The sequence below is a fragment of the Sinocyclocheilus rhinocerous genome, unplaced genomic scaffold (assembly GCF_001515625.1).
Source record: "Sinocyclocheilus rhinocerous isolate Xijiao unplaced genomic scaffold, SAMN03320098_v1.1 scaffold204, whole genome shotgun sequence".
NCBI classification, from domain to species: Eukaryota; Metazoa; Chordata; class Actinopteri; order Cypriniformes; family Cyprinidae; genus Sinocyclocheilus; species Sinocyclocheilus rhinocerous.
In genome coordinates, this window is record NW_015644006.1 from 215511 (window position 1) to 240743 (window position 25233).

Sequence of the window (25233 nt, forward strand, 5' to 3'; positions counted from 1 at the left end):
CACCTGGTGGCTGTTTTTGGTATAACGCCTAAACAAAATTGCATATGAACCTCAATTTTTTTATATCAACTTCAAATTTGGAACACAACTTATGTAGACATATGGCTTTAATTCTATAGCAATTTTGTAATTTAACTATTTTTTAAAATATTTATTTTATATAAAATAAAAATAGTACATTTTCTTTACAGTAAATTTAAACTTCTATACCTTTTTAATACTTTCATTTTACTAAATGATTTCACTTCTGTAATAATCTGCTAAATTGTCTTTTTTAAAAACAGACCAACCTTAAGTCTGTATTCAGAACCATTCAATCGTAGTCATTTCATAAATGAGGCCCATTGTCTCCGTTATTACTATTACTACAAATGTATAATAAAGGAATAGTTGCCTCCCCCCTCCGATGTACTCACCCTCAGATCTTCAGAGATCTTCAGATCTGGAGAAATTTAGCATCACATCACAATGCATCCTCAGCAGTGAATGGGTGCCGTCAGAATGAGAGTCCAAACAGCTGATAAAAACATCACAATAATCCACAAGTAATCCACACAACTCCAGTCCATCAATTAACATATTGTCAAGTGAGAAGCTGCACGTTTGTAAGAAACAAATCCATCATTAAGAAATTTAATCATTGCTTTCTCAGTGAAAAAGTCATCTCGTCTGAATCGGGAGAGAAATATGCACAGATCAAGCATGGTTTACAATCGAAAACTTTATATAAAAAATTCCTTAAATATGTTGGTGGATTTTGATGTGGGAGGACAACAGGAGATGGACATTTTTACTGGAGGAAGTGTGATTACGGATTATGGATTACAAACACACAGCTTTTTAAAAGTGTTTAAATGCCATTTATTAATTATTGCTTTTAAATAAAGAATGAAAAATAATAAAGATTAATTTTACTGCTCTATAACAGTCTTGGAACAAATCTATTAATCAGAAGTAACAGAAGTCCGTTGTTCCCTCCTTAGAGTTTTTTACTCTTATCTTGAGAAAGTACAAAGTGCAAATCATCCTCCCCTTTCTGATCATAATTTGCAAACGTTCATCTACACCAGCATTCACATGACTATGTGGCTCACTATGAGGGAACTTGGCATAATTTTGTTCATTTTTGCTCTAAACCACAACATTCAGGCCCAAACAACAAAATCAGGTAAGATTTAAAAAAAAAAAAAAAACAACATATTCAATTATTTTATGAGCGATAAAGGGGTTTATGTCTGGTTTGGTCTTTGTTTTTACCTCATTACTTAATGTTGTTAAATGTTGAATTTAGAAAATACTATTCTCAAGGTCAAAGAAATGACCAACAGTGTTGGGGAAAGTTACTTTTAAAAGTAATGCATTACAATATTGCGTTACTCCATAAAAAAGTAACTAATTACGTTACTTAGTTACTTTTTATGGAAAATAATGCGTTACGCTACTTTTGAGTTACATTTTAAATCTGGACAGGGCTTACTTGTTTGTTTTTAAAATAAAAAAGTTATATTTTTGGCAAATATAATAGCCTTTTCACACCAAAAGTGAAATGAATAAGCCTTAGGTTGAAGAGAAAGTAAATTTATGTCCGTACAGTAGAATGCAGAAGAAGAAATTTCAACACACTTCAGCAATAAAAAAAGACACCATATTTATTTTTGAACTACAGTTACGTCAATAAATTGGAAAAAAAAAGTAACTTGCGTTACTTATTTGAAAAAGTAACTCAGATGTTCTCTTGTAAATTAAAAAGTAATGCGTTACTTTACTAGTTACTTGAAAAAAGTAATCTGATTACGTAACTCGCCCCAACACTGATGACCAAATCACACAAAACACAACCATATTTTATGCGATGAAATTAGTTAAATATGATATATATATGCATGTGTATGTGTATATATGTATATATGTGCATTTATATGTGTGTGTGTGTGTGTGTGTGTGTGTGTGCACACCTGATTTTGAGGAGGCAAACTGAATGTAGAATTGCAGTTTATATTTTAAGAAAGCAGAAAACCTTAAACCGCATAAACACATTTCATTACACCAAATACACAAAATAATGTTATTTTAAGCAACATCATATGACCCCTTTAATAGTTAAAAAAAAACTAATTTAAAAAACAAAGCTAGAAGTATAGATCTGTTTAAAATGTTGCCTATAGAAAGATGTACTTGCTTGAACAATTTTTATATTTAATAAATTAACTTATATTTTATGGACTAGGGTGTAATAATACTCCATTTGAATTAGTTTGAATTGTAATTCAGTAAATTCCACTTCCTGTCATTCCAAGTCAACTTCCTGTGGGCTGTGGCCAATTTAATTCAGATTCACACTCATGAATCAAGAAAGCCAATTATAAATTCTGAATTTTGCACAACCCTGTTGTATTTATACAACCCTTTTTATGACTCTATATAAAGTGTTGTATGAAAAAAAAACTATTTTTGCAAAATTGTGATGACAAATAAGACTTTAAATGAAACTGAATTTGCATAATATTTACAGGAAGTAAAACCTGTAACATTAAAAGTGGAGAAAGAAATAGTGGAGAAAGGTTAATGGAGCTACAACAGCATGTACAATTAACAGAACCAGAATACACATGGATTGGGATGGAGTCTGGATAGATTTCACTCATAAAAACTAAAACATTACAACATTGGCCAGTGAGTCTACACCTTTCATGACACTGGGCATTGCAACTGATGTTATTACTGAGAATCAGGCAATTGATGTTTCTGTTTGTTTAGTACAATTGCAAATTTACTTGGATTTACCACTTCATATGTATTCAAAGAGAATATTTTTAACTGTACAAACAGGTACAAATGAAACCGTTGTCTTGAGTTTTTATAGGACACAATTAGGAGGACACATTGGCTGCCCAGGTCTAATACCCTAGAAATCATTAACATACTGTAAAAAAATTGCAATATTTACAATCATCATAAAAACTAGGTGTGGACTTTGCCAGATTAGTTACACATTACCATTCAAGATACAAAGATCACTCCCATTTCCATGGTTGTTTCAATCATTGTTGCATAATGTAGCAAATGCAATGATGGTTTTTTTTTTTTAGTCTTTGTTTTTAATTGTGATTCTCTAAATCCTGGACACAGATCTAATGCAGTACAAATCACTTTCTCTGTCTTTTATTCCCCAAAAATCTAGCGGCCTGCAGTCTAACGGCAGATGTAGGGACAGGATCTGAGTCCGAGGTTAGGGCTTATATGTACTACGATGCAGAAAAAGACAACTGTTATCCATTCCGATACTTTGGGAGTGGTGGAAATGCAAACCGTTTCATAACAGAGAGGCAGTGCATGAGAAACTGTTCAAACAGAGCTGATGAACTGTTTCCTAAGGACGGTAAAAACATAATTGCTTTTATATATGAAATGCACATTATTATGGACTGATTCATTCATTTGTTAATTCAATCCTGTCCAAACTACGCCCAAGAAACAATGCTTGACTTAAGATTGCTATCTTCCAAAAAAGCCAGGGGAATGTGTAGGTCACTATCTCCGGTATTACTACAGTCCTGAACATCACACATGCAAGTCTTTCTACTGGACCGGCTGTGTGGGAAATGGAAACCGATTCCTCACACTGAGCTGGTGTAATGCCACATGTTACAATGCAGCAGGTATGTGGCTAATAGTGATTTTACCCAGAGATATACAGTATATACTGTATATGCAAAAGTGCAAGTTAATGTGTATTTGTTTGAATAGATGAAGGCCTTGAGGACTATTCTGGTGAATCAGATGTACCAGTCGGTAAGTGAAACTTAAATAGTAAACTTAAATTTTCAACTCATTTGAATTTTTTTATTCAGTTATATTAATGTGTTATTATCCCATCAGGAATTATCTTGGGTGTTGTGTTTGGTCTTATTGGTGCCGTTATTCTCATTGTGGTGATTGTCTTTGCTGTCAAGAAAAAGTATGTCATTACAGTATATATATATTTTTGTGTTTGGCTTTATTGTTTTTTACTGGCAATTTTTTTGTAGTTACATGTTAACATGGAATTTTCTAGGCCTAGCTCAAAGAAACATGGGAAAAAGGATGGAAAGTCTGCAGAGCAGCCGCTGAAAGAGCAGGCCATTGAGATGGGAGGTGGAGAAGCACAGCCAGACACTCTTGAAGTCTCTTCAATCCAATCCTAAATTTTTAGCCACAAATGTACATTGAAACTTTTGGCCAATCATTGTTTGCATTTTTTTTTTTAAGATGTACAGGTAAAAATGTTTGACTGTAATAAAAAGGTACATGCATAATATTCCTGTTGCTTATTTACTTGTACATTATACTTGTGTCTATATTTGGAAGTCCATTTCTAATTTGCATTGTTTTATATGTCAGCTAAACTGGTCATATCACAATAAACATATAAAGTAGAAATGTCTGTATGGTCTTAAATGCCTTGAAGTGTTGAAGTGTGGCACAGTTTACCTGTTGGTGCTTGGAAAATGAATCATGGGCCAGGTAACTATATACATATAATTTCATAGCGAGACAACATGTGTACATGATGATAAAGCAGAGGGTTTCAAATAAAACAATACCATAAAACTGTGAAAATTATATATATATATATACAGTCAATTAACAGAATTAATGTTATTATATTGCTTGTCATAGTTTTGTTTCGCTATAAAATGTATAAATAATTGCAATAATAAACATAAAATAAGTGAACATTTGCAAAACAATTTATGATGTTAGTCACTCATAGTTTTAGGGTTTCACTTCAGAAATAAAATCAAGTAATGAAAAATTAAATAAAAATAAGCTTAATAAATAATTATTATATTTTGTATTTTTATCATTCAATTTATTTCTACTAAATAAATAAATACATACATACAAGTTAACATTTACAGAACATGTTATGTTATTATATTGCTATCCATAGTTTTATTCACAGCATCATAAAGTTTCAGAGCACCTCCAATATAATATTGACTTGTAAAATAGTTACACTAAGACGAATCTCGTCCTGAGAAATCAACATTTGCTCATATTCCCACTTCCTCTCTCTCAGTATTTATCACTGGTCTGCCTACCAAGGTTTATTCGCCGCCCTCGTTCTGAATGAATCATGTCTTTTTATCGATTAATACACACGCTTGTGTAAATATCCCATTAAAGGAAAAGTAAAGCAAACTCAAGACAGACAATGATCTGAGTGAAGACTGTTTAGTACGCTCTCTATTTTTCTGTCTAGGTAGGGCTCTCAGTAGGTTTTGAGACAACCCTAGTGTGTGCATGCATGTCTGCTCTCTTAAAGCATAACAACACACTGACTTCACTTAACAGAGCAACATCACTCCTCAGCATTTAAACGTTTAAGAATCCACCAACTGGAAAGCGAAAACACATTTTGTGCCTATTAACACACACTTTTAGAGTTTAAACTACTACAGAAATCACCCAGCAGAGGACAGACTGGGCTAGCTAGTGCTTTAGCTAGCACACAGACTCATGGAGTGCCCTCACCTCAGCTCCAGTGTCTGTATGACGGTGGATCCGACCCGGTTCCCCAACGGTTCCCCTTCCTCATGGTGCTGCTCTGGTGAGTTACAAGCGAATCATAATTCATTAATAACGAGTAATAATTCAGTCAGTTTCCTGTAAGAGCTAGCTCGAGCTAGCCCAACCGGCTAAGTGCCTCATTGCTCTCAGCAGCTCGCGCTTGGAGACTTTTGTGTTTTTGTACTAATAAAACTGAAGAACATATAAACATATAATATGCCGTGGAATTATAATATTCAGTAATTGTGCTTTATTAAATATTAAACCCACAAACCGAGTAGTTTAGCTTCACACAGCAGTCAAACTTGCTAATTTGAGTGTGAAAGGCGGAAAGCTTATTGTTCTATGAAGACATTTCAGGGAAATGTTTTGTTTTAAAATAATATTAAACGATTGTCACAGTTTCCCTTTCGCTTTCGCCAGTGTGTTTCACCCTTTGAGAAACTTGAGTGAGGTTTTCTTTTTCGTAGTGGCATTTAATCTTATATTGTTGTGATTGGTCCTAATTTGTCATTTGCTTTATATCGAACTGTTCATTTAAGGTACAAACCTGCCGATTTACAGTAAATGATTAATATTGATCTTCATATGCAGACAATATAAAGCAATCTAGATGGGCAGACCTCAAAATAAACCAGAAATAATGTCTGCAAACGTTTTTACAACATAAGTGTAATGCTATTACATTCATGGCTTTACATGTGCATGAAAGCACTAAAATACAAAGGATCTGAAAACGTTTTCTTTCCTTCTTTTTGGATTTGGGCATTTACTATAGATAGGAAAGTATTAAGAGTGGCAATTTAAAAGTGAGCTATTGTAGATGGTAATTATTGGCTTAGTGTGGTACTGCTTTTACAGGGGCCGGTTTGCTGGAAAAAAATTTCCCGAGAACATTCGAGGAAGCCATTAAAGGTTGGAGAGACCTTTAAAGTAAACCATTAGGTCTCATGGCAACAAACTTGTGGAAAGAAGTGCAGGATCTAGTGTTTGTTTGTATTATCATCAGAATCTCCTTGAAATGCATAGATTTAATCTACAAATAAAAATAAAGGAAGTAGGTTTATTAGAGATATTATTTATTGGGGTGCATATCATCAGATTTTATTTTTATATATATTTTTTATTTTTTTTATTTAGTCATTTAGCAGACGCTTTTATCCAAAGCGACTTCCAAATGAGGACAATAGAAGCAATCAATTGTAGTATTAAAACAACTAAAACAGATCCAAAACTAAAAGCTAAAACTTTATAAATACTACCTATACACATTTTAAAAATAAAGAGATTAAATAAAAATGACAAATGCATACAACTCTAAATAGTGGCAGACAAATATATAAGCCTACCACCACGCAAAAGTTTGAGGTCGACACAATTTTTTAAAAATGTTTTTGAAAAGAGTTTCTTATGCTGTATTTTCTTTATTTTTAAATAAACCTTTGTAACATTGTAAATGTCTTTGCTGTCACATTTGATCAACTGTGTGCGTCGTACCTGGATAAATGTATTTATTTGTTTGTTTGTTTATAAAATTACATTTATTTATTTATTATTTTTTTATTATATCTTCCAGACACCACATTTTTGAATGGTAGTGTATTTGGCTAAAATTGGGCTATTTTGAATTTTTCGCAATTGATAAATTCTGGTAAATATAAAATATTTCCTGTTTTTATATATTTTATAGTGAATATAAACAACTAGTAAAATAAGTGTTTATTTAAATGTAACCATTTTGTGTAAATCTTATTTGATGTCATAAATATTTCAGGCATTCCACTCTGTAGATATTGGCATTGATGATTTAAAAAACTATTTCAGACGACAGGTTATATATATTTATTGCTTTCATACTAACTGACATACATCAAATGAATACAAAAAAAAAAATGCTAGTTATACTTTTATACCAGTAACATTACCAACATATCATGCATCCATGATTATTTCATATGTGTATTTTTGACCAGACCAGAGTGAAGATGAATTGACATGTTAGATTACACTGAAAACCCATGAACATTTAGGGTGTGACGCACAGTGGCCCCTCAGCACACCCACGGGACATGAGAAATGCCCCATATCTCTTGTTTAACACATTTCACACTTATGAAACATGTCAATCATTAGTACTGCTAAAAAAAATTAATTACTTAAATGACTGAACTAGTAAAACAGAACTATGACCCACCTTTAATATCATATAAATGAATACGACTTCAATTTCATTGCACTTTATGGCAGATTCTTTGGGAAAATGGTACACGAGTCACGACATACCTGTTTAGGTGACTTTGTTCCTAATAACAGCGTGGTTTTGTTAGAACGTCGCTTCTTTTGTGTGAAGCGCATTATATAAAGCATGTTACAATAGCACAGCATTGGCGCTTTCTTAATCAGGACACAGGCGGTCAGCAGGTACGAGGAGACGGACGGGGTCTATTGACTTTTTCCACATTTGTTGGGTCGTGCACAGACCAGCATTCACGAGAATCGACCGTTCCTTAGCAACAGCTAATTCAGATGCTTGTTGTGCGCTCAGAGGGAAGGTGATCAAGGCAATTAGAACAAAGCGCTCTCTCCCAGCAGGCCACAGCCAGAGATTACATTTGCACGAGGTTAACATGCCACCTTATCTCTGCACATTACAGAGGTCTTTATTATACACTAGGTTTCATGTCTTGAGTATGTGGGTCTGGTTTCATACATCTGTAAAATACAAAATTATGTTTGTAAAATTATAAGAAAAAAAAAATTATTTAAAAATGATTTAAGACATGATATAAATGTTATAAAGAAAAATATATGGTGTAAAATATTTATTTATTTATTTTTAATAAAAAATATTTTTATTATTATTTTTTAATCCCAATATTACTTGTGTGGGTCTAGAATAGAGCTTGAAAAATATGCTTATACTTTTTTTTATATTTTATTATATGTATGTTATATAATACTTATTTCAAGCATTTTAAGCCCAAGAGAAGCTGCCAATTTTACAAGTGTAGGCAAAATAATCAATAAAAAATGCACAAATATAATACTACATAATACATGTTGTAGCCTATTGTAACATTTTAAGCCCAGCCTGAATAATTTACTTATTTTATTATTTCAAATGTAGGCTTAGCATACAGTTTTAAAATGCTTTGAAATTAAAATAAAAAATAAATAAATATATATTTATATATTGTCTTTTTTGTTTTATTATCCATTATATTTTCCTTATGTATATTATAAATTACTTACATTTTATCTATCTATCTATCTATCTATCTATCTATCCATTTTTAAACCCAAGAGAAGCTGACTAATTTACATGTGTAGGAAAAATAATTAATTAAAATGATCTTGTTTTATACATTTGTAAAATGCCAAATCATATCATGGATGTTACTCATATGCTGTATATTTTTATATTTTGTAGTTTGCCGGTCAAACAAAAGCCCGTGGGTTTGCCTGACGTGTTTGAACGTGCATTGTGGAAGGTGAGTGCTTAAATTGATATTTTTTAGTCTATGTGGTTTTGTTTCTTTATATATGACTTACAGTAAATATTACATGTAAATTCATAGTTCCTTGATTGTTTATTTATTTTATTTATTTTTTATTTTTTAATTGAATTTTTGCACACATATAAAAAGGTATTACATCTGTTACAAAATGAGATAAGGTGTCTGATCAGAAGAAAAACAAGAAACAAAACCCAAGGGCCACCGAAATAACAAAAACACAAACAACAAAAAAAAGGATATCAAAAAGCAACAGACAATACAATAAAGTCTAATCAAATGAACCCCCCATAAGGGTCTAGTCAGAAGGTCCAGATGTCACAGTAAGGTTCTCAATAGTACATAATATAGGGCTCCACATTTTGTAAAAGGCCCTCAGTGATCCTTTGGAGGAATGTCTAATTTTTTCTAGGTGGATACATTGCAAGATTGTTTAGAATTATGTTTAAGCTGTATTAAAATATTAAAATGTACAAAATATTAAAATTGTTTTAGTAGATAAAAGTGAATTAAAATTAATTACATTCTAATTATTAAAATATTAAATTTCACACATTAAAATTACCTTGCATCTGTTTCCTGTGGCAGGTATGTAAACGGCCATGCAAAAAAGCATTTCGAGGAGATTCAGGCACCAGGAGGCGGTCAAAGGAAGCCAGAGCGAGAAAAGTCGAGTGAGAAGAGTCAGCAGCACTCTGTGTGTATGGACTGTAACAGTTATAGCACGTTCTGGTTAGTTTCTTCCCTATTTTTCTTTCCAGAAATATTTTTAAATGGACAGTAGTAAGATGAGAGTGTCTTAAAGGGACAGTACATACAGTATTTTTCAGTGAACAGTGTTATGTGTTTTTTTTTTTTTACCTTCATGCCATTTTCTTTCCTGTAGTTACAGATGTGATGAATTTGTGGTGAACGACACAAAACTAGGGCATGTGCAGAGGGTCAGAGAACATCTGCAGAGTTTGGAAAAGTACGTCTGGTATTTGTCGATGTGTATCTATCCATTTATCAATCATCATCACTTAAATGCATGGATTATATTATTGTTTTTGAACTGATTTATTCTCTTTTTTTCAGCTCTGTGTCTAATACTGACAGACAGAGGAAGAGAAAACTGTCAGACAGTTCCTCTCCTGACAGCAAGCTGAAGAAAGACAGCGTGAGTTTAATTGGATTTTAGATGAGTGTGTAAAAGACCCTGGTGTGCTAAGATATGGTTCTGAAGAACTTGATGTGTCCATCCACATATCTCACCACATATTTAATTGTTAATAATTACTGGAAGGTAAAAACTTCCCCGTGCAGTGCAGATGACTCAGGTTTCATAATTCTTAAAATTGCTGTCACGTTGTCATTAAGCCCAAGAAAAACTGCAGGTTTTACTTGTTTATTAATTTGTAAATAATTATTTTATATAAACGTATATATATATTTTTTTAATTTTTAATTTTGTAATTAGGGCTGTGCAAAAAATCGAATGCGATTAAATTTTGTATGCATCATTTGTCAGATGTGTTCTGGATCCATAATTTTCTTTAATGTCACCACACAGGACAGCACCATAGCACAGTGTGCCACGGGCCTCCGAAACCTGGGCAACACCTGCTTCATGAACGCCATTCTCCAGTCCCTGAGGTAAGAGCAGCCCTCACGACCCCGAGCCAAGGGCAGCCGGCGATGCGTAGCCTGGCAGGGTGTGGGTGGCCCGGCTGGTGGAGCCTCAAAGCCTCCCTGCGCTCTGCTGGAGCATCTAGTATGTACTGGCAGGTAACGGTGCCTGTGGCCTGTGAGCTGGCTGGAGGAGAGCTTGGTGGGGAGCCAGGGGACGGATTAGGCCGTCTGCCTGCTCACCGCAGCCAACCTTACGCTGGCCAGGCTGATGGTTAAACCGCAGCAAGCGACTCGTGCCAAATATCACATAAACCGTTCACCCTGCATTATCACGAACTACTGAGGCAAACATTCAGTTACACTACCGTTCAAACGTTTGTCAGCAGTAGGATTAAACAAAATAATACATTTATTTAGCAAGGATGAATTAAATTGATTTTACATCTACAAAAAATCTATTTCAAACAAATGCTGTCATTCTGAACTTTATTTTTTTTATCAATGAACCTGAACAAAATGTACCGTTTCCACCAAAATATAACAGTAGCACAACTGTAATAGCAAAAGTAATAGTAAGAAATGTTTCTTGTGCTAAATCATGCTATTGCTAATTCATGTTAGAATATGCTAGCAATGCATTAAATCATGCTAGCACCATGTTAAAACATACTAGCAATGTTGTAAATAATGCTAGAAACATGCTAGCAAAGATAATGATATCAACACGATAAACATGTTAGCAGTGTGCTAAATCATGTACATACATTCTAGCAGTGTATTAAGCCTAGCAATGCATTAAATCATGCTAGCACCATGTTAAAACATACTAGCAATGTTGTAAATAATGCTAGAAACATGCTAGCAAAGAAAAATAATGATATCAACACGATAAACATGTTAGCAGTGTGCTAAATCATGTACATACATTCTAGCAGTGTATTAAGTCATTAACAATGTATTGCTTTTTAATTAGTTTTGTACACAATGATTTAATATGCTTGTAACATGTTAACAATGAGCTAAATCATGCTAGCAATGTGGTAAATCATGCTAGTAACAACATTCTTAAATATTCTAGTAATGTGTTAATCTTATTAGCAACATGTTAAAACGTTAGCAATGTGCTAAATCATTAGTATGTTAACAAAATGCTAAATCATGCTAGCAATGTGGGAAATCATGCTAGTAACATGTTAGCAATGTGCTAAATCATGCTATCAACATTCTTAAACATTATAGTAATGTTAAATCACGTTAGCAACGTTAAAACGTTAGCATATTAGTATGTTGTTAACAAAATGCTAAATCGTTCTAGCAACATGTTAAAAAGGCTATAAACATGATAGCAACACGTTAATCAATCTAGAAATGTTACCAACATACTAAACCATGCTAGCAGTATGTAAATTCATGTTAGAAACACGTTAGTAACATATTAAATCATGCTAGCAAGATGCTAAAAAGTGTTTGCAACATTTTATTGACTTTCTCTGACTACTAAAATCCTTCAAACTTTAAGATTTTCTAAGTTATTTAAAAAGTTATTCAGACAAGGCTTTGACAAGTCAACATCAAAGTTTGTCATCAAACTGCACTATAATTTTAATTACAATTTTAATTATTTTTAATCTTTCATTTGTCTTTTGTTGCTGAGCCGTTATCGTTTTTTTAAGGCCTGGATAAAACACTAACCCTACCTGAAAAAAAACATTTCCATTTGTGCACTTCTGCTGGCCATGATCCATGGAAAAGGAAGCCTTGGCAAGGTTACCATAGTATTCTGGCATACTGTCGATGTTTAATTTGCATTTGGAAAGATATACCAAACGGTCGTAACTCAGAAGGATCTTGAGTCATGTTTAAGACATCTCTGTTTGGTTAAACACTGGTTTTTGTTTCCCGTCTCCAGTAACATCCAGGTGTTCAGCTGTTATTTTAAGGAGCTGCCCTCGGTGGCCTTACGAAGCGGAAAAACGGCAGGAAGGAGAATGTACCACACCAGAAGTCAGGGGGACAGCAGTGTGTAAGGTCCTCTCCACTGAAATTCAAATGCTGTCCTTTATTTTTAAAGAAATAGTCAGAACATACTTTTCATAATGTAAGCCCTTACAATATATCATATACAATACCATACTATTCTAAATATTTATGGAATGGTTATAGTTTTTGTTCCTTGAAGAGTTATTATGCCTTGACAAACATCTACTGTGAAAATGATTTTTTTTTTTAATTATAAATTAATAACATATAACAAATTATATAAAATCTAAAAAAATATATATAAAATGTGAAATTGTGATATTTTAGATGTATTTTTAATTAAAAAATATTTGAAAATATACTTATACTTTTTATTAACTTTAAATTACATTTTTAATTAACTTTTTTTATTTGAGTTATGTAATTATTTGGTAAATTATTAGCATGATAAAGTCTTAAAAGGGATTTTTTTAATGTTGAATTTTATGGTTTCTAGTTTTCTCTGGCCCAAAATTCAGCTCACAAAACACACTATGGTTGACCGTTGACTCAATCCATGTTTATCCTTACTACAACCCATATTTAATAGTCTGAGTCTATTTGTTGTTGTTGTTACCTTGTTTTGTAGCTTGTTTATGGATTTTGAGGATGAGGGAAGCCTATTTATTTTGTTATCCTAAACACAAAATTATAGGATGAGTTACATTGTGTTATTTGCAGTGGCGTAACTTTGCTTTGAAAAGTGGTGGGGACACCACGCAACTCGTTTTGCTAGTTTTTTATTTAATAACCTAATTTACTTGGGGACTGGGTTTAGAGTTGGACAAACTTAATTTTGGCTTTTCAAAAATACATCGATGTACCAGGGGCAGCGCCAGAGAAGTTTTGTCATCTGGAAAATCATGCCAAGTTTCAGGTATCATAAAAATCACAGTTAAATAATGTGTTGCAGTTATTCCAGGATTTGTCATCCTGAGCTTTTATAAAATATACCACAAATTTCACCAAAATTCAGTTGAATTTGTTTCATTATTCAAGCACTTAGAAAAATATTTTGTCTATTTTGTCCATTTTTATTAGACATTGGTTGGCCGATATGGATTTTTTTTTTATTATAGATGAATGGCTGATGGCCATATAGATAGATAGATAGATAGATATGCATGTGTTTACATCTAAGTACACATGCATACAACACTTTACCCAAGTAAATATTATTAATTATTAATTAGAAAATTAATGAAGAAGAAATTTGACCTTGATAAAAAAAAAAAAAACGAAAATAAACAGATTTATACTTTAGGTAGGAGCTTCCTGATTTTGTAATCTTATTTTAGTATTTTTCACACATAAAAAAACACATGAAAATAAAAAGTGCAACAGTGCACTCAATAATCATAATAAATAATAATAATAAATAAAAGTTTGTGCACACTGAGAATCATATTTTCTCAAATAAGGACCAGTTTATCAGCGCTTTTTCCCAGCTTCCAACACTTATTATCTAAAAAAGACAAAACTAATTGGGCAAATGTATCGATAATTTAAAAATGCCAAAAATTTGCAGATATATCAGCCTTAGCAATATATATTGGTCAATGACCAATTTTTGCTCTGTTTTGTGTACTAAATGTATTTAATATTACAATATTAAAAGTCAAATGTTTAAATTTGACTACTATAGTATTATCAGTAATAATATTGCATAATATTAAACCGTAAAAAATGCGATGTAAAGTGTAAAATTTAGTACTTGATTGGAAATTATACTGATAATGTTGCCGCGAATATAGACATTGTTGCTGATATGGTGTTAAAACATAGATAGATAGATAGATAGATAGACAGACTATATTGCCAAAAGTATTGGGACACCCCCTTCTAATGAACAGGTTTGACTACTTTTGTAATTTCCATGAGTACAAATCTTAATGTTTAAGCACAGAATGATATTCTAGGGAATTGTATTTCTAATTTTATAGCAACAGTTTGTACAGGACCCTTTTCTATTCTAATATGACAATGCCTCTGTGTATAAGGCAAGGTTCAAAAAGAAATGATTGATTCAGTCAGTGTGGAAGAACTTGACTGGTCTGCAGAAAGCCAAGTCCTAATCCCAGCTGAACACCTCTGGTGTGACATTAAATGCAGACCTTGAGCCAAAAACTCATCACCAAACAACAATGACTTGTACATACGGGTACAGTCATTTTAGACACTTCCAAAACAGTTGCAACAGAGATGGAAATACAATTTTTAAATACATGAATTATATTTCCATCTTTGTTGCCACAGTTTTGGAAGTGCCTTTTTCTGTTCTAAAGAAGGGGGTGTCCCAATACTTTTGTTCATATAGTGTAGATAGACAGATCAAACAATTTAGATATCAAACAATAGATCGATCAATCAAACCATTTTTTTCTTTAAAGTAACTTGCTGACAAATCATTCAAAATAATACCAGCAATCTCTTTAAGAAGTACATTTTGACTTGTCTGGTGTATTTTGCAGGGGTTACCAGCAACAGGATGCTCACGAGTTCCTGCGTTACCTTCTGGATCATCTCCACCGAGAGATGCAGGGGAGCAAGAACGGGTCGCCCAGTCCCACCCTGTCCCTGGACCAAGCCAAACACACCTCCGAGAGCAAATGCTGCATGTACGAACATATAATCAGCATTTGTACCCCTCAATCAACCTTTGTTTGAACAAACAGGTCATCCTTTCCAAAACTTACACCACTCGATGAGCAAGCAACCCTTCAAACACAAACCAGGTGCCACAATATTTTAATATGAAAAAAAAAAAGCACACTTGTCTTCAGTGAACTACACAGATGGTTGGGGGCAAATTTCTAATTCGAGGTAGGTCTATCTCAGCAGGCTGCCCCTCGTTCCATATCTTCCCTGCTAGTTTAACGAGTACGTGGGCAGCCGTGATAAAGATAACTCTTTACGCCACGCAGAGGGAAGTCTTTTTCGTACACAGACACGGCTGTTCCCACATTTGCCTGCTGCTAGAGCCAGAGCCACCCTGTTGTGTTTGTATTAATAGCTGCAGACAAGTGAGGAAGCCCTCGGCCAAGAGCTGCGAGGGTGACCTGAGTGGATTTGCCAGGGTTATTGAAAAGGAAGTGCAGTGTTGTGGCGTGCTCAGTGGATTGTGCTGAACAAAATGGCAGGTTAATCCTGCTGCGAATAGACGGACTAGATGTGCTTTCACTAAGTCCTGATTCCGTCAAACGCTCTCGGGATGGGACTTGTGTGGGTTTATTTAATAATGTAGAGCGGGTTTGTTTTTTTTTGTTTTTTTTTAGAAATGGGACCTCCACTATCGTTACATCCGTGTTTGGTGGCGTCCTGCAGAACGAGGTGTACTGCTTGATATGTGGCACCGAGTCTCGAAAATTTGATCCATTCCTAGGTGAGCCGACAATTCGGTCTATAAAAGCTTTGAAGGCCTCTGTCGCTATGGTTACGCTAAATCTCACTCTCCTCCAGATCTCTCATTGGACATTCCCAGCCAATTTCGAATCAAGACCATAAAAGACCAAGAGCCGAGGCCGACATGCACTTTAAATGGTAAGAGATGTTATTAGATACTATTACATGGCTGCATTTTGGTTGATTTTGTTGACTTAAGGTCATTGCATACCGAGTCCGAAATATTCGCACGTTAAAAAAGAAATACGACCTCACGTTGTCAATCACGTTTACACGCTGCCTCCGAAACTTTTGTCCGTCGTAAAAAAATTTGGATCAGGTTCGATTTTCTGCGTTTTTGCATCCGTAGCAAGCATTTTGATAGGAAAGGATGACGAATACGAAAAAAAATGCATACGAAAATTTCGGACTCCGTGTGCTAGTACCTTAAGTCAGTATGTACTGTCTCTCAGATTGCCTTTGGAGTTTCACAGACCTCGAGGAACTGGATGAAACGGAGCTCTACATGTGTCACAAGTGCAAAAAGCGACAAAAGTCCACCAAGAAATTCTGGATCCAGAAACTTCCCAAGGTGACGGAAGTGTAGAAATATCAGATTTTTAAATAAATGGTGTTTTATGTCATTTGTAATGGTTATACAATGTCTAATCTGTGTGTAGGTGCTTTGTTTGCATCTGAAGAGGTTTCACTGGACAGCGTTTCTGAGGAATAAGATTGACACCTATGTAGAGTTTCCAAAGCGTGGCCTTGACATGAAAAGCTACTTGCTAGAGGTGAGTGAACCATTTGTTTTTTAATTGTAGTTTTGTAATAAGTTGTATGTTATTTAATTAGTTTTTAATACTTAAATAAATAACTATAATATTTAATTATTTTATATAAAAAGATTTAAAATAATATTAATATTACTGTTAATTAAATAACTATATACTAATTTAATATTTAATAATTTATTTTTAAAGATAATATTAAATAATATAAATATAATAATTTTATATAATATAAAATATAAAATAATTTTTTTTATATTTAAATAAATAGCTGTACATTTTTATTATTTTATATAAAGTAGTGAAATATTACTATTAATTGAACAACTACGTATTAATTTAATATTTAATAATAGTTTTATTTTTAAAGATAATATTAAGTAATAATACAGAAATAATGTAATATGTGTTTGTCACTTAAATAATATTAAATAAAATATAATTACACATATATAAAATAAATTAATAAATTGCAGAAACTCTTAAATATTAATGATAGTTATATTTAAATAAATTACAAATATATGTACTATAATATAATAAAGTATAATATATAAAGTATAATTAAATACAATATATATTAAATAATAGCAAGGTAATAATGTAATGTGTGTTTTATTTATATATAATTTTTTAATTAATATTAAATTAAATATAATAATTTTATATAATATAAAATATAAAATAATTTTTTTTATATTTAAATAAATAGCTGTACATTTTTATTATTTTATATAAAGTAGTGAAATATTACTATTAATTGAACAACTACGTATTAATTTAATATTTAATAATAGTTTTATTTTTAAAGATAATATTAAGTAATAATACAGAAATAATGTAATATGTGTTTGTCACTTAAATAATATTAAATAAAATATAATTACACATATATAAAATAAATTAATAAATTGCAGAAACTCTTAAATATTAATGATAGTTATATTTAAATAAATTACAAATATATGTACTATAATATAATAAAGTATAATATATAAAGTATAATTAAATACAATATATAATAATATAATAAGTTATTTTCTTCAATATAGTAATTATTTTAATAACTATCACAAAATTGTATTCATAATTGTATCATTTAATGTAAATATTAGGTAATTATTGGGGCTGTCAGTTGATTAAAATTTTGTATCTAATTAATTACATGATGTGTCGATTAATTAATCTAATTAATCGCAAAATAAATTTGACTTTGAAAATACCCACAAAAGATTATTTAAAGCTATTTTGTGTTAAATGAGAAAGTATCAAGTAGACATTACAAATTGTAGCTTTAGAAAGAAACATTTTATTTGATTCAACATAAAATGTATTACACACAAACATTTAAGCTACAACGGCCTAACATAAACTATGGAATATAAAAAAAGATAATTTGAGAAACAACTCCGTATTTTTTGTTCATACAATGAAAGTCATTAACTAAAACAGCTTTGTTACCAGTCTTCAAAATACCTTCTTTTATGTTCCACAAAAGAAGTGTTTGAAACGACATGAGGGTGAGTAAATTATGACAGAATTAAATTTTTTGGGTGTGAACTAGGCCTATCCCTTTAATGCTATTATTATTATTATTTTATGAAACAATACTCTAAATAAGAAACTAAATCTGCCAGCAGGTGGCGGTAAATGTCTTCATTCGATTTGTTCAAACGGCTGATTCATTCAGGAATGAAGTAAATGGCTCTCTATGAATGAGGCTTTGAATCATTGGTTCACACGATTCGTTCAAAATGCGGATTCATTCAGAAACGAAACCCCGCTGTGTTACTCGGAGACGCGCAACAATTCTGCAATAGCTTTAAGGTAATATGTTCTCTGCAAAATTGAGCAAAAACACATAATATTGTTGTGTTTAAAATATAACACACTATCAACATTTTATTTACTGTTGTATAAAATCACATTTAAACTCATGATATTCGGGACAAAATCAGCACTCGGGGAAATCAGCAGGGATACTGCTCCTCGTGTGATATCGTATGATATAAATATGAGACTAAAACTCATACAGGGGCATTTTTTGCACCAATATTTTGAATTTTAGGGCATAACTGCATTTATGGAGTTGTTGCCCTGCATCGTATTTGTCAACAGTCAACTGTATGTACTGTAAGATGATGTACAGGTCAGTGCGTTAACTGCGTTAAAATATTTTTATCGCGTTATTTTTTCACAATTCATTAATTAAGCGCTTTAAACTGACAGCCCTAGTAATTACAGGTGCATTTCAATAAATTAGAATGTCGTGGAAAAGTTCATTTATTTCAGTAATTCAACTCAAATTGTGAAACTTGTGTATTAAATAAATTCAATGCACACAGACTGAAGTAGTTTAAGTCTTTGGTTTATATAAAGCATATGATTAAAACAAATATTACAATATTATATAAATATAATTTTTAGTTATATTATATGTTATCTTGTTTTATGTAATATTGATTTCATAACAATTATGTAATTCTGCTCAGCCTGAAAACAGCTTGCCAGAGAGATGCCTGTATGATCTTGCTGCAGTAGTGGTGCATCATGGATCTGGGTAAGTAAACGCTGGCCTCCTTCTGTTAATAACAGTATAACACTGTTTCTCACTTCCCACAACTGTAATAGAGAAATGTTTCATTTGTAGCACACATCTCATTCACTGCAGCAGCCTGAAGTTGGGTTTCTTTGTCCTCCACTAGGGGGCGATGTTATATCAGTAGCTCTGATGATCTTTCCGGTTTAACCAATTCACACTCTGTACAGATAATCAGATCACTATCCTCTCCCACAGCATCGGCTCAGGACATTACACGGCATACGGGCTTCACGAGGGCCGATGGTACCACTTCAACGACAGCACGGTCACTCTGGTCAGTGAGGAGGCTGTGCTGAAAGCCAAGGCCTACATTCTGTTCTACACAGAGCACACGGATCAAGAGAGTCCAGCCAAGCTTTAAGACTTCCTCCAGATCAGTTATCGGACCTTCATATGTGTGCCGTCATCTGTCTCTTGTCTTATGCTACCCAGTTCTGATTTTTTTGTGTCACAGAACCTCAATACAAACCGAATTGCTGCTTGCGTTTCGACTTGATGACTTTTCGTTTAATAGACTGTCCCAGTTTTTTGTCTTCATCCGCCACCAGTGTGAAATGAGATTCCAAAGGCAATTCTTCAGGGGATTTTTGTCTGCCGAATGAACTCAAATTGACTGTAGAAACAAAATGCTTTACAATTGATTTTTTTCCTCTCCTCACTGAGTGTTTTTCCGTCGTCTGAAATGATGACAGCTGTCACGTTTCTGACGACTCCTACTCACGCCAATGATCTGCTCGCTGCTCCAGGAAAAACCCTTTCTGTTCGGCTCGGAAATGCATTCTCGTCTCCTGAGCCTGCGGTTCATTGATCTAGGTTGATGTGGAGGCGTTTCCGAACTAAAACTTGAAATGTTTGATTTTACGTGACAAAACAAGATGTCGTCTGTATCACAAAGCAGTAGTTGACTGCGATCACCTCACTAATGTGAAAATGACTTTTGAAGGGTCCAGTAGCTCACGTGTCTTGTTTCCTTTACGCTTGAAAGTGTTTGACCAGATGTACACTTTCTGTCCTTTTAGAATTAAAGGGATGCAGATTGTGCAAAAGTTGGTTTGCGCGTTTATTATATTATTCTCAAAATTAAAACGTATGCAATAAATTATTGTATTTACTGGTCCATTTTGCAGCTTATGTTGGCCAAGACCTCACTTCACAAGTTCTGACCAGTGTTATTTTAGTAAGTGTAGTTCTTATGAATATTTGTTGAATTATTTTGTTTGTAATTTTTTTGTTTTTATTTTTATTATTTTATTATTATTTTTGTTTTTAGTTATTTTAGTGCATTAAGTTAAATGAGAAATGTTGCATGGGCAAATAGCTGAATTAAATATTAAAATAAGTTTAAAAGTTTCATGTCAGTTACATTTTATTTCAAGTAACAAGTTTTTTTTTTCCATGGTTTTAGTTTGTTAATATCTCTGGTTCTGGCTGACATTTAAAAGGACCAACCATTGGTTATTTTATTTTTATGGAACAGTTAGCACCAGGGAACGCTGAAATCCAGCGATTCCTTCTTCCTCACAATTGTTAATTCTTGCAACCTTGTACCTTTTAAACTTGATTTTGTATCCAAAAGTTGTGCAAAATGAGCCAATCAGATTATAGCTTGCCAAATAGAGAAAGTGCATGCCATTTGTGTGTGTGTGTGTGCGCGCAAATATGCATCAGATGGTCCGTGGGTGTGCCGTCTGAGGCTGAGACTAGCTGTGCCCCACTTCTGTATCACACAATGCAAATAGGGTAAAAAATTGTTAGATTATCTCTGTTCAGCAAAAAAATTAATAAATAAAAGGTAGAGGAAGTAAAACTAAAAATGTGCCACATTTGATAATATTATGTGTCAGTTCGATGTCTTGCATTGCCAATATCATGCCTTTTCTGTTGTCAATTCTACAACATAAAAACAAGATAATTTGATTTATTAATTATATATTATATTACATTACATGAATATTTTATTTATACAGTATATGTATGTGTGTGTGTATCACTGTACATTGTGCAAAATCCAAGGTATTTAATAGAACACACCTCTAATAACAATAGTATTATTGTTCATATATATTTATATATATATATATATAATTTATTTATATGAACAATAATAATAATATTATTATTAGAGGTGTGTTCTATTAAATACCTTGGATTTTACACAATATACAGTGATCTCAATGCTAACGTGGGTGTATTTTGTATACAAAGGAACACGCTGTTCCTCAATTTGAAGTGCTGACACTGAATTGAATGCTTCTGTACGAGCTGTTCTCAAACACGGGTGTGGGTTCAGTCAGTGTCACAGCGCACACAACCGCATGCACTTCCTCTGTTCTGCACATGTAATTGCTGCAGGTGGAGTAGCGTTCTCTTCCACCTCGCTTGAAACAGAAGCAAGTACGTTCGTTCTCTAATCTTTTTCAAAAAACTACTTCCAGTGTAACCCACTGTGAAATGTAAACGCTGAATGGTTTTTAATGACGTAAACCGCTCCAAAACAAGAGCGTAAGAGGGCGTGCTCCGTTCCCATTGTGAGTTCTTCTTTTCCTTCCCCCTCGCTCTTTCTATCAATTGCTGCCACCCACACGGTCACTCTTGCATGAGCTCCCAGGGGCAAAACAAACACCGGGGCTCCCCACACGCCACGTGCCAGAGGTATCGTCCCTGACAGGCAGGAAGAAGAGGAGAGGAAGAACAGTTGCTCGACTCGCTCAAAGGTGTCTATCTGAAGCCGTCATACTTTAGAAAGGACAACAAAGTTCATTCTCTCTCTGTCCCGATAGGCCACAGCTGCCAGTAAGATCACGTTGCTTGTGTTATCGTTATCAAGTGCCACTGCGTCAATCGCGGCACGTTATGACTCAACTGAGAGTGACTCAAACAGTTCAAGCTGCAATCGCACTTCACCCGAGAAAGATTTGCCAGGTCTGCTGTGAGTCATCAAGTGATGTTGTCAGGTGCCATATCAAGAGTAGATATTGTGTAGAATAATTCCAGTAAGGAGGCAGGAATGCTATGCTAGCCTAGCTTATTTTAAAAGTAAACTTTGCTCTGTGAACACAAGTCGTGCAGAACTGCAGCAAAGAAATCAATGCCTGCCTTATTGCCAAAACATTGCTCGGTTTGTTTGAGGGTCCTGATTTGCCTGACACAGCAATGTTAGCTCAACCAATGGTGTGAGATTCGGGCGTGGCTATCTGTTTGACTGACCAATAGCAGATGAGGGAATGTGTCATAATTTTTGTAATTCTGTTTGGTGCTGCTAATGGCGCAAAATTACTTTACTGTGTTGGGGAAAGTTACTTTTAAAAGTACTGCATTTATTGTGTTACTGCATATAAAAGTAACTAATCGTGGTAGTTACTTTTTATGAAAAGTAATGCATTACTTTTGCGCTACTTTTTGTCCCCTGGGTTGGGCTTGCTTATTGGTTTTAAATAACAAAAAAACCTAAAAGTATTTTTTTGGGGGCAACTGTAAAGGCTATTTCACCAAAAGTTAAATTAATAAGCCTACAGCTGAAGCAAGTGCCTCTGCACTTACTCCCAGTTTCTCTCAACATGGGACAGGAGAGCTGTCAGTGAAACAAATGAACTAGCGTTACTTATTTGAAAAAGTCAGATATTTTGTTGTAAATTTAAAAGTAATGCATTACTTTACTAGTTACTTGAAAAAAGTAATCTGATTACGCAACTCGCATAACTTGTAATGCGTTACCCCCAACACTGCCTGTAATACTGCAAGAAATGTATTCATTGAATCGGGTAAGTTCAAACTTTAAACTGGAAAAATTGTAAGCAAGGCAATTTAAAGCACACATTACTCAACTTTTAAAACCTGAACAGATTTGAAAACACGAGGCATCATACACTTGTCAACTTTGTAAATGGTTACAGAGAAAAAACACTGAATGACTGAGGATCAAGTCATTCCCAACATAAACTCATGCAGAAATGCTGTTTTAAAGTAATTCTAAAATCTACAACATGTTTGATATCCTTCTTCTGGGTTGAATCATAAGCTGCACCAGAGAAAAACAAGCTCGAAAACAGCTCAAAAGATTGCATTTGTCTGTTGCATACATAATCAAGGATGTAATTTTTAATTTTTTTAAAAAAAGCAACCATACTAAAAACTGACTCTTATTCCTTGTGAGGTTTAAATTAATGTAATTATTATGCATTTTCTGGAGGGCACAGTCTTCAAAATGAGACACGGTAATAGTCTGAAGCTAAAAAATTGGAATCTGTGCCCATCATACACTACGCTATTTTCCATGAAACTCCAACTCACCAAAATCTGCAGACTGACAATGGATTTGATTCTGGAAAGTTTCTGGCAAATTGGCAGAGAGCCATTTGTGTAAATGCAAGGTGGAAACATAAGGCAGGAAAACTGTATCGCAGACAGAGACATAATCTTGTGGGCTGTGCTCTGACATTAGTTGCAACTTAAAGTCCCTATCAAACTCCTTTTCTGATCCTACTCCCCTCTCCTATCACTTCCTGTCTCTACTTAGCTAAGGCAAAAACATCCCCAAAAAGTATGTATAAAAAAATATCCCAGCATCAGACCATAGTAACATTACCAGGATTAGTACTATCCCAGCAGGCACAGGACGTCAATATAAAGTCAGGTTGACGCTGGACATGACGTCGGACAGACAGATGTCAGTATTTGATGCCAATTTGACGTTGACTTAACGTTGGATTTTGGTTACACAACCTAAAAACAACAAATATCAACATCAGCTGAAGTTGGTATTGGACATCAAATTAACATTGACATTAGACACTGAATTTTGGTCACCTGGCATCGCAACCGAAATTTAACCAAATATCAATGTCTTGGAACGTTGTGTGCCTGCTGGGATAAGATCCGCTGCTGTGAAACGTGCCGTAACAAAATAAGCTCCCCTCGAGAAGCCCTGCTCTTTATTTATTGTGTTATCTTCTTATAAACATTTGCATATGGCACCGCTAAACTGATGGATAATTTTGCGGTTTGCATGGATGGCGAGTAGCTCCTCAGTCTTAATATCATTCCAATTAGAAGCCAGTGTTATCATCTTTTTTTGCATTTTTATCTGTATACAAATGTTCTTCTTTGCTAGCTATGTTGACCTGTAAATCTCCATCAAATGTGGAGTGTCCGTGAATTCAGGAAAGCTCTGGCAGTCAAAACAAGCAAAATCCAACTATTTTGAGTCTTAATTGCCAGAAAATCTCTGGAATCTCTGGCCCATTTATACCTGGTATTAAGATACATTTTGGTTGATCCAATCACAAGTAAGCAACAGGCTAAATACAGGGGTAAACCAAGTCCAAACTGATTTGCGCTTGTCCACTTTCAAGTGCATTCGAAGGTGGTTGAAAATTCAAGTGTCCACATTGCATTTGTTGTTCCAATTTTGAACTGAGAACAACCACTAAAACAAGGGTTTAAACTTTACCTGTTATGTCCAGTTTAAATAAGTGTCCGATTGAAAGAACTTTATTTTTTCTCCCATTTTTGTTTTTCTTGTATGCTTTACTAACACACAGTAACACAGTGAGATAGTCTGCAGTGTATGCAGTCATAAAATCAGAGACCCTGCCCTCAACATCCAATCAAAAGTGGTCAGAAGAGACACATTTGAGATGCATTTACTACCAGGTGTAAATGGAAATGTGTCTCCCTTGACCACTTGTGATTGGATCAACCAAAACGAAAGCAAAACCAGGTGTAAACAGGGGCCTCAGTGTGGAAGACTGTCTTGCTATTC

At 33.8% G+C, this 25233-nt stretch overlaps 2 protein-coding genes across 2 annotated transcripts; both read left to right on the forward strand.

Moving 5' to 3' along the window:
* The first annotated feature begins 1061 nt into the window (after positions 1–1061).
* On the forward strand, positions 1062–4302 carry LOC107757752 (kunitz-type serine protease inhibitor bitisilin-3-like). The gene is made up of 6 exons (XM_016575319.1): positions 1062–1168; positions 3182–3389; positions 3493–3659; positions 3748–3792; positions 3880–3958; positions 4055–4302. Exons 1-6 carry the CDS (start codon positions 1078–1080, stop codon positions 4182–4184), a joined length of 720 nt encoding a protein of 239 aa, XP_016430805.1. The 5' UTR covers positions 1062–1077; the 3' UTR covers positions 4185–4302.
* An 846-nt stretch (positions 4303–5148) lies between these two features.
* Positions 5149–20630, forward strand: LOC107757745 (ubiquitin carboxyl-terminal hydrolase 3-like). The gene is made up of 15 exons (XM_016575312.1): positions 5149–5593; positions 8984–9044; positions 9657–9800; positions 9955–10038; positions 10146–10227; positions 10621–10703; positions 12589–12703; positions 13526–13575; positions 15170–15316; positions 15974–16080; positions 16158–16238; positions 16553–16671; positions 16760–16873; positions 19363–19430; positions 19668–20630. Exons 1-15 carry the CDS (start codon positions 5503–5505, stop codon positions 19831–19833), a joined length of 1512 nt encoding a protein of 503 aa, XP_016430798.1. The 5' UTR covers positions 5149–5502; the 3' UTR covers positions 19834–20630.
* The last annotated feature ends 4603 nt before the right edge of the window (positions 20631–25233 follow it).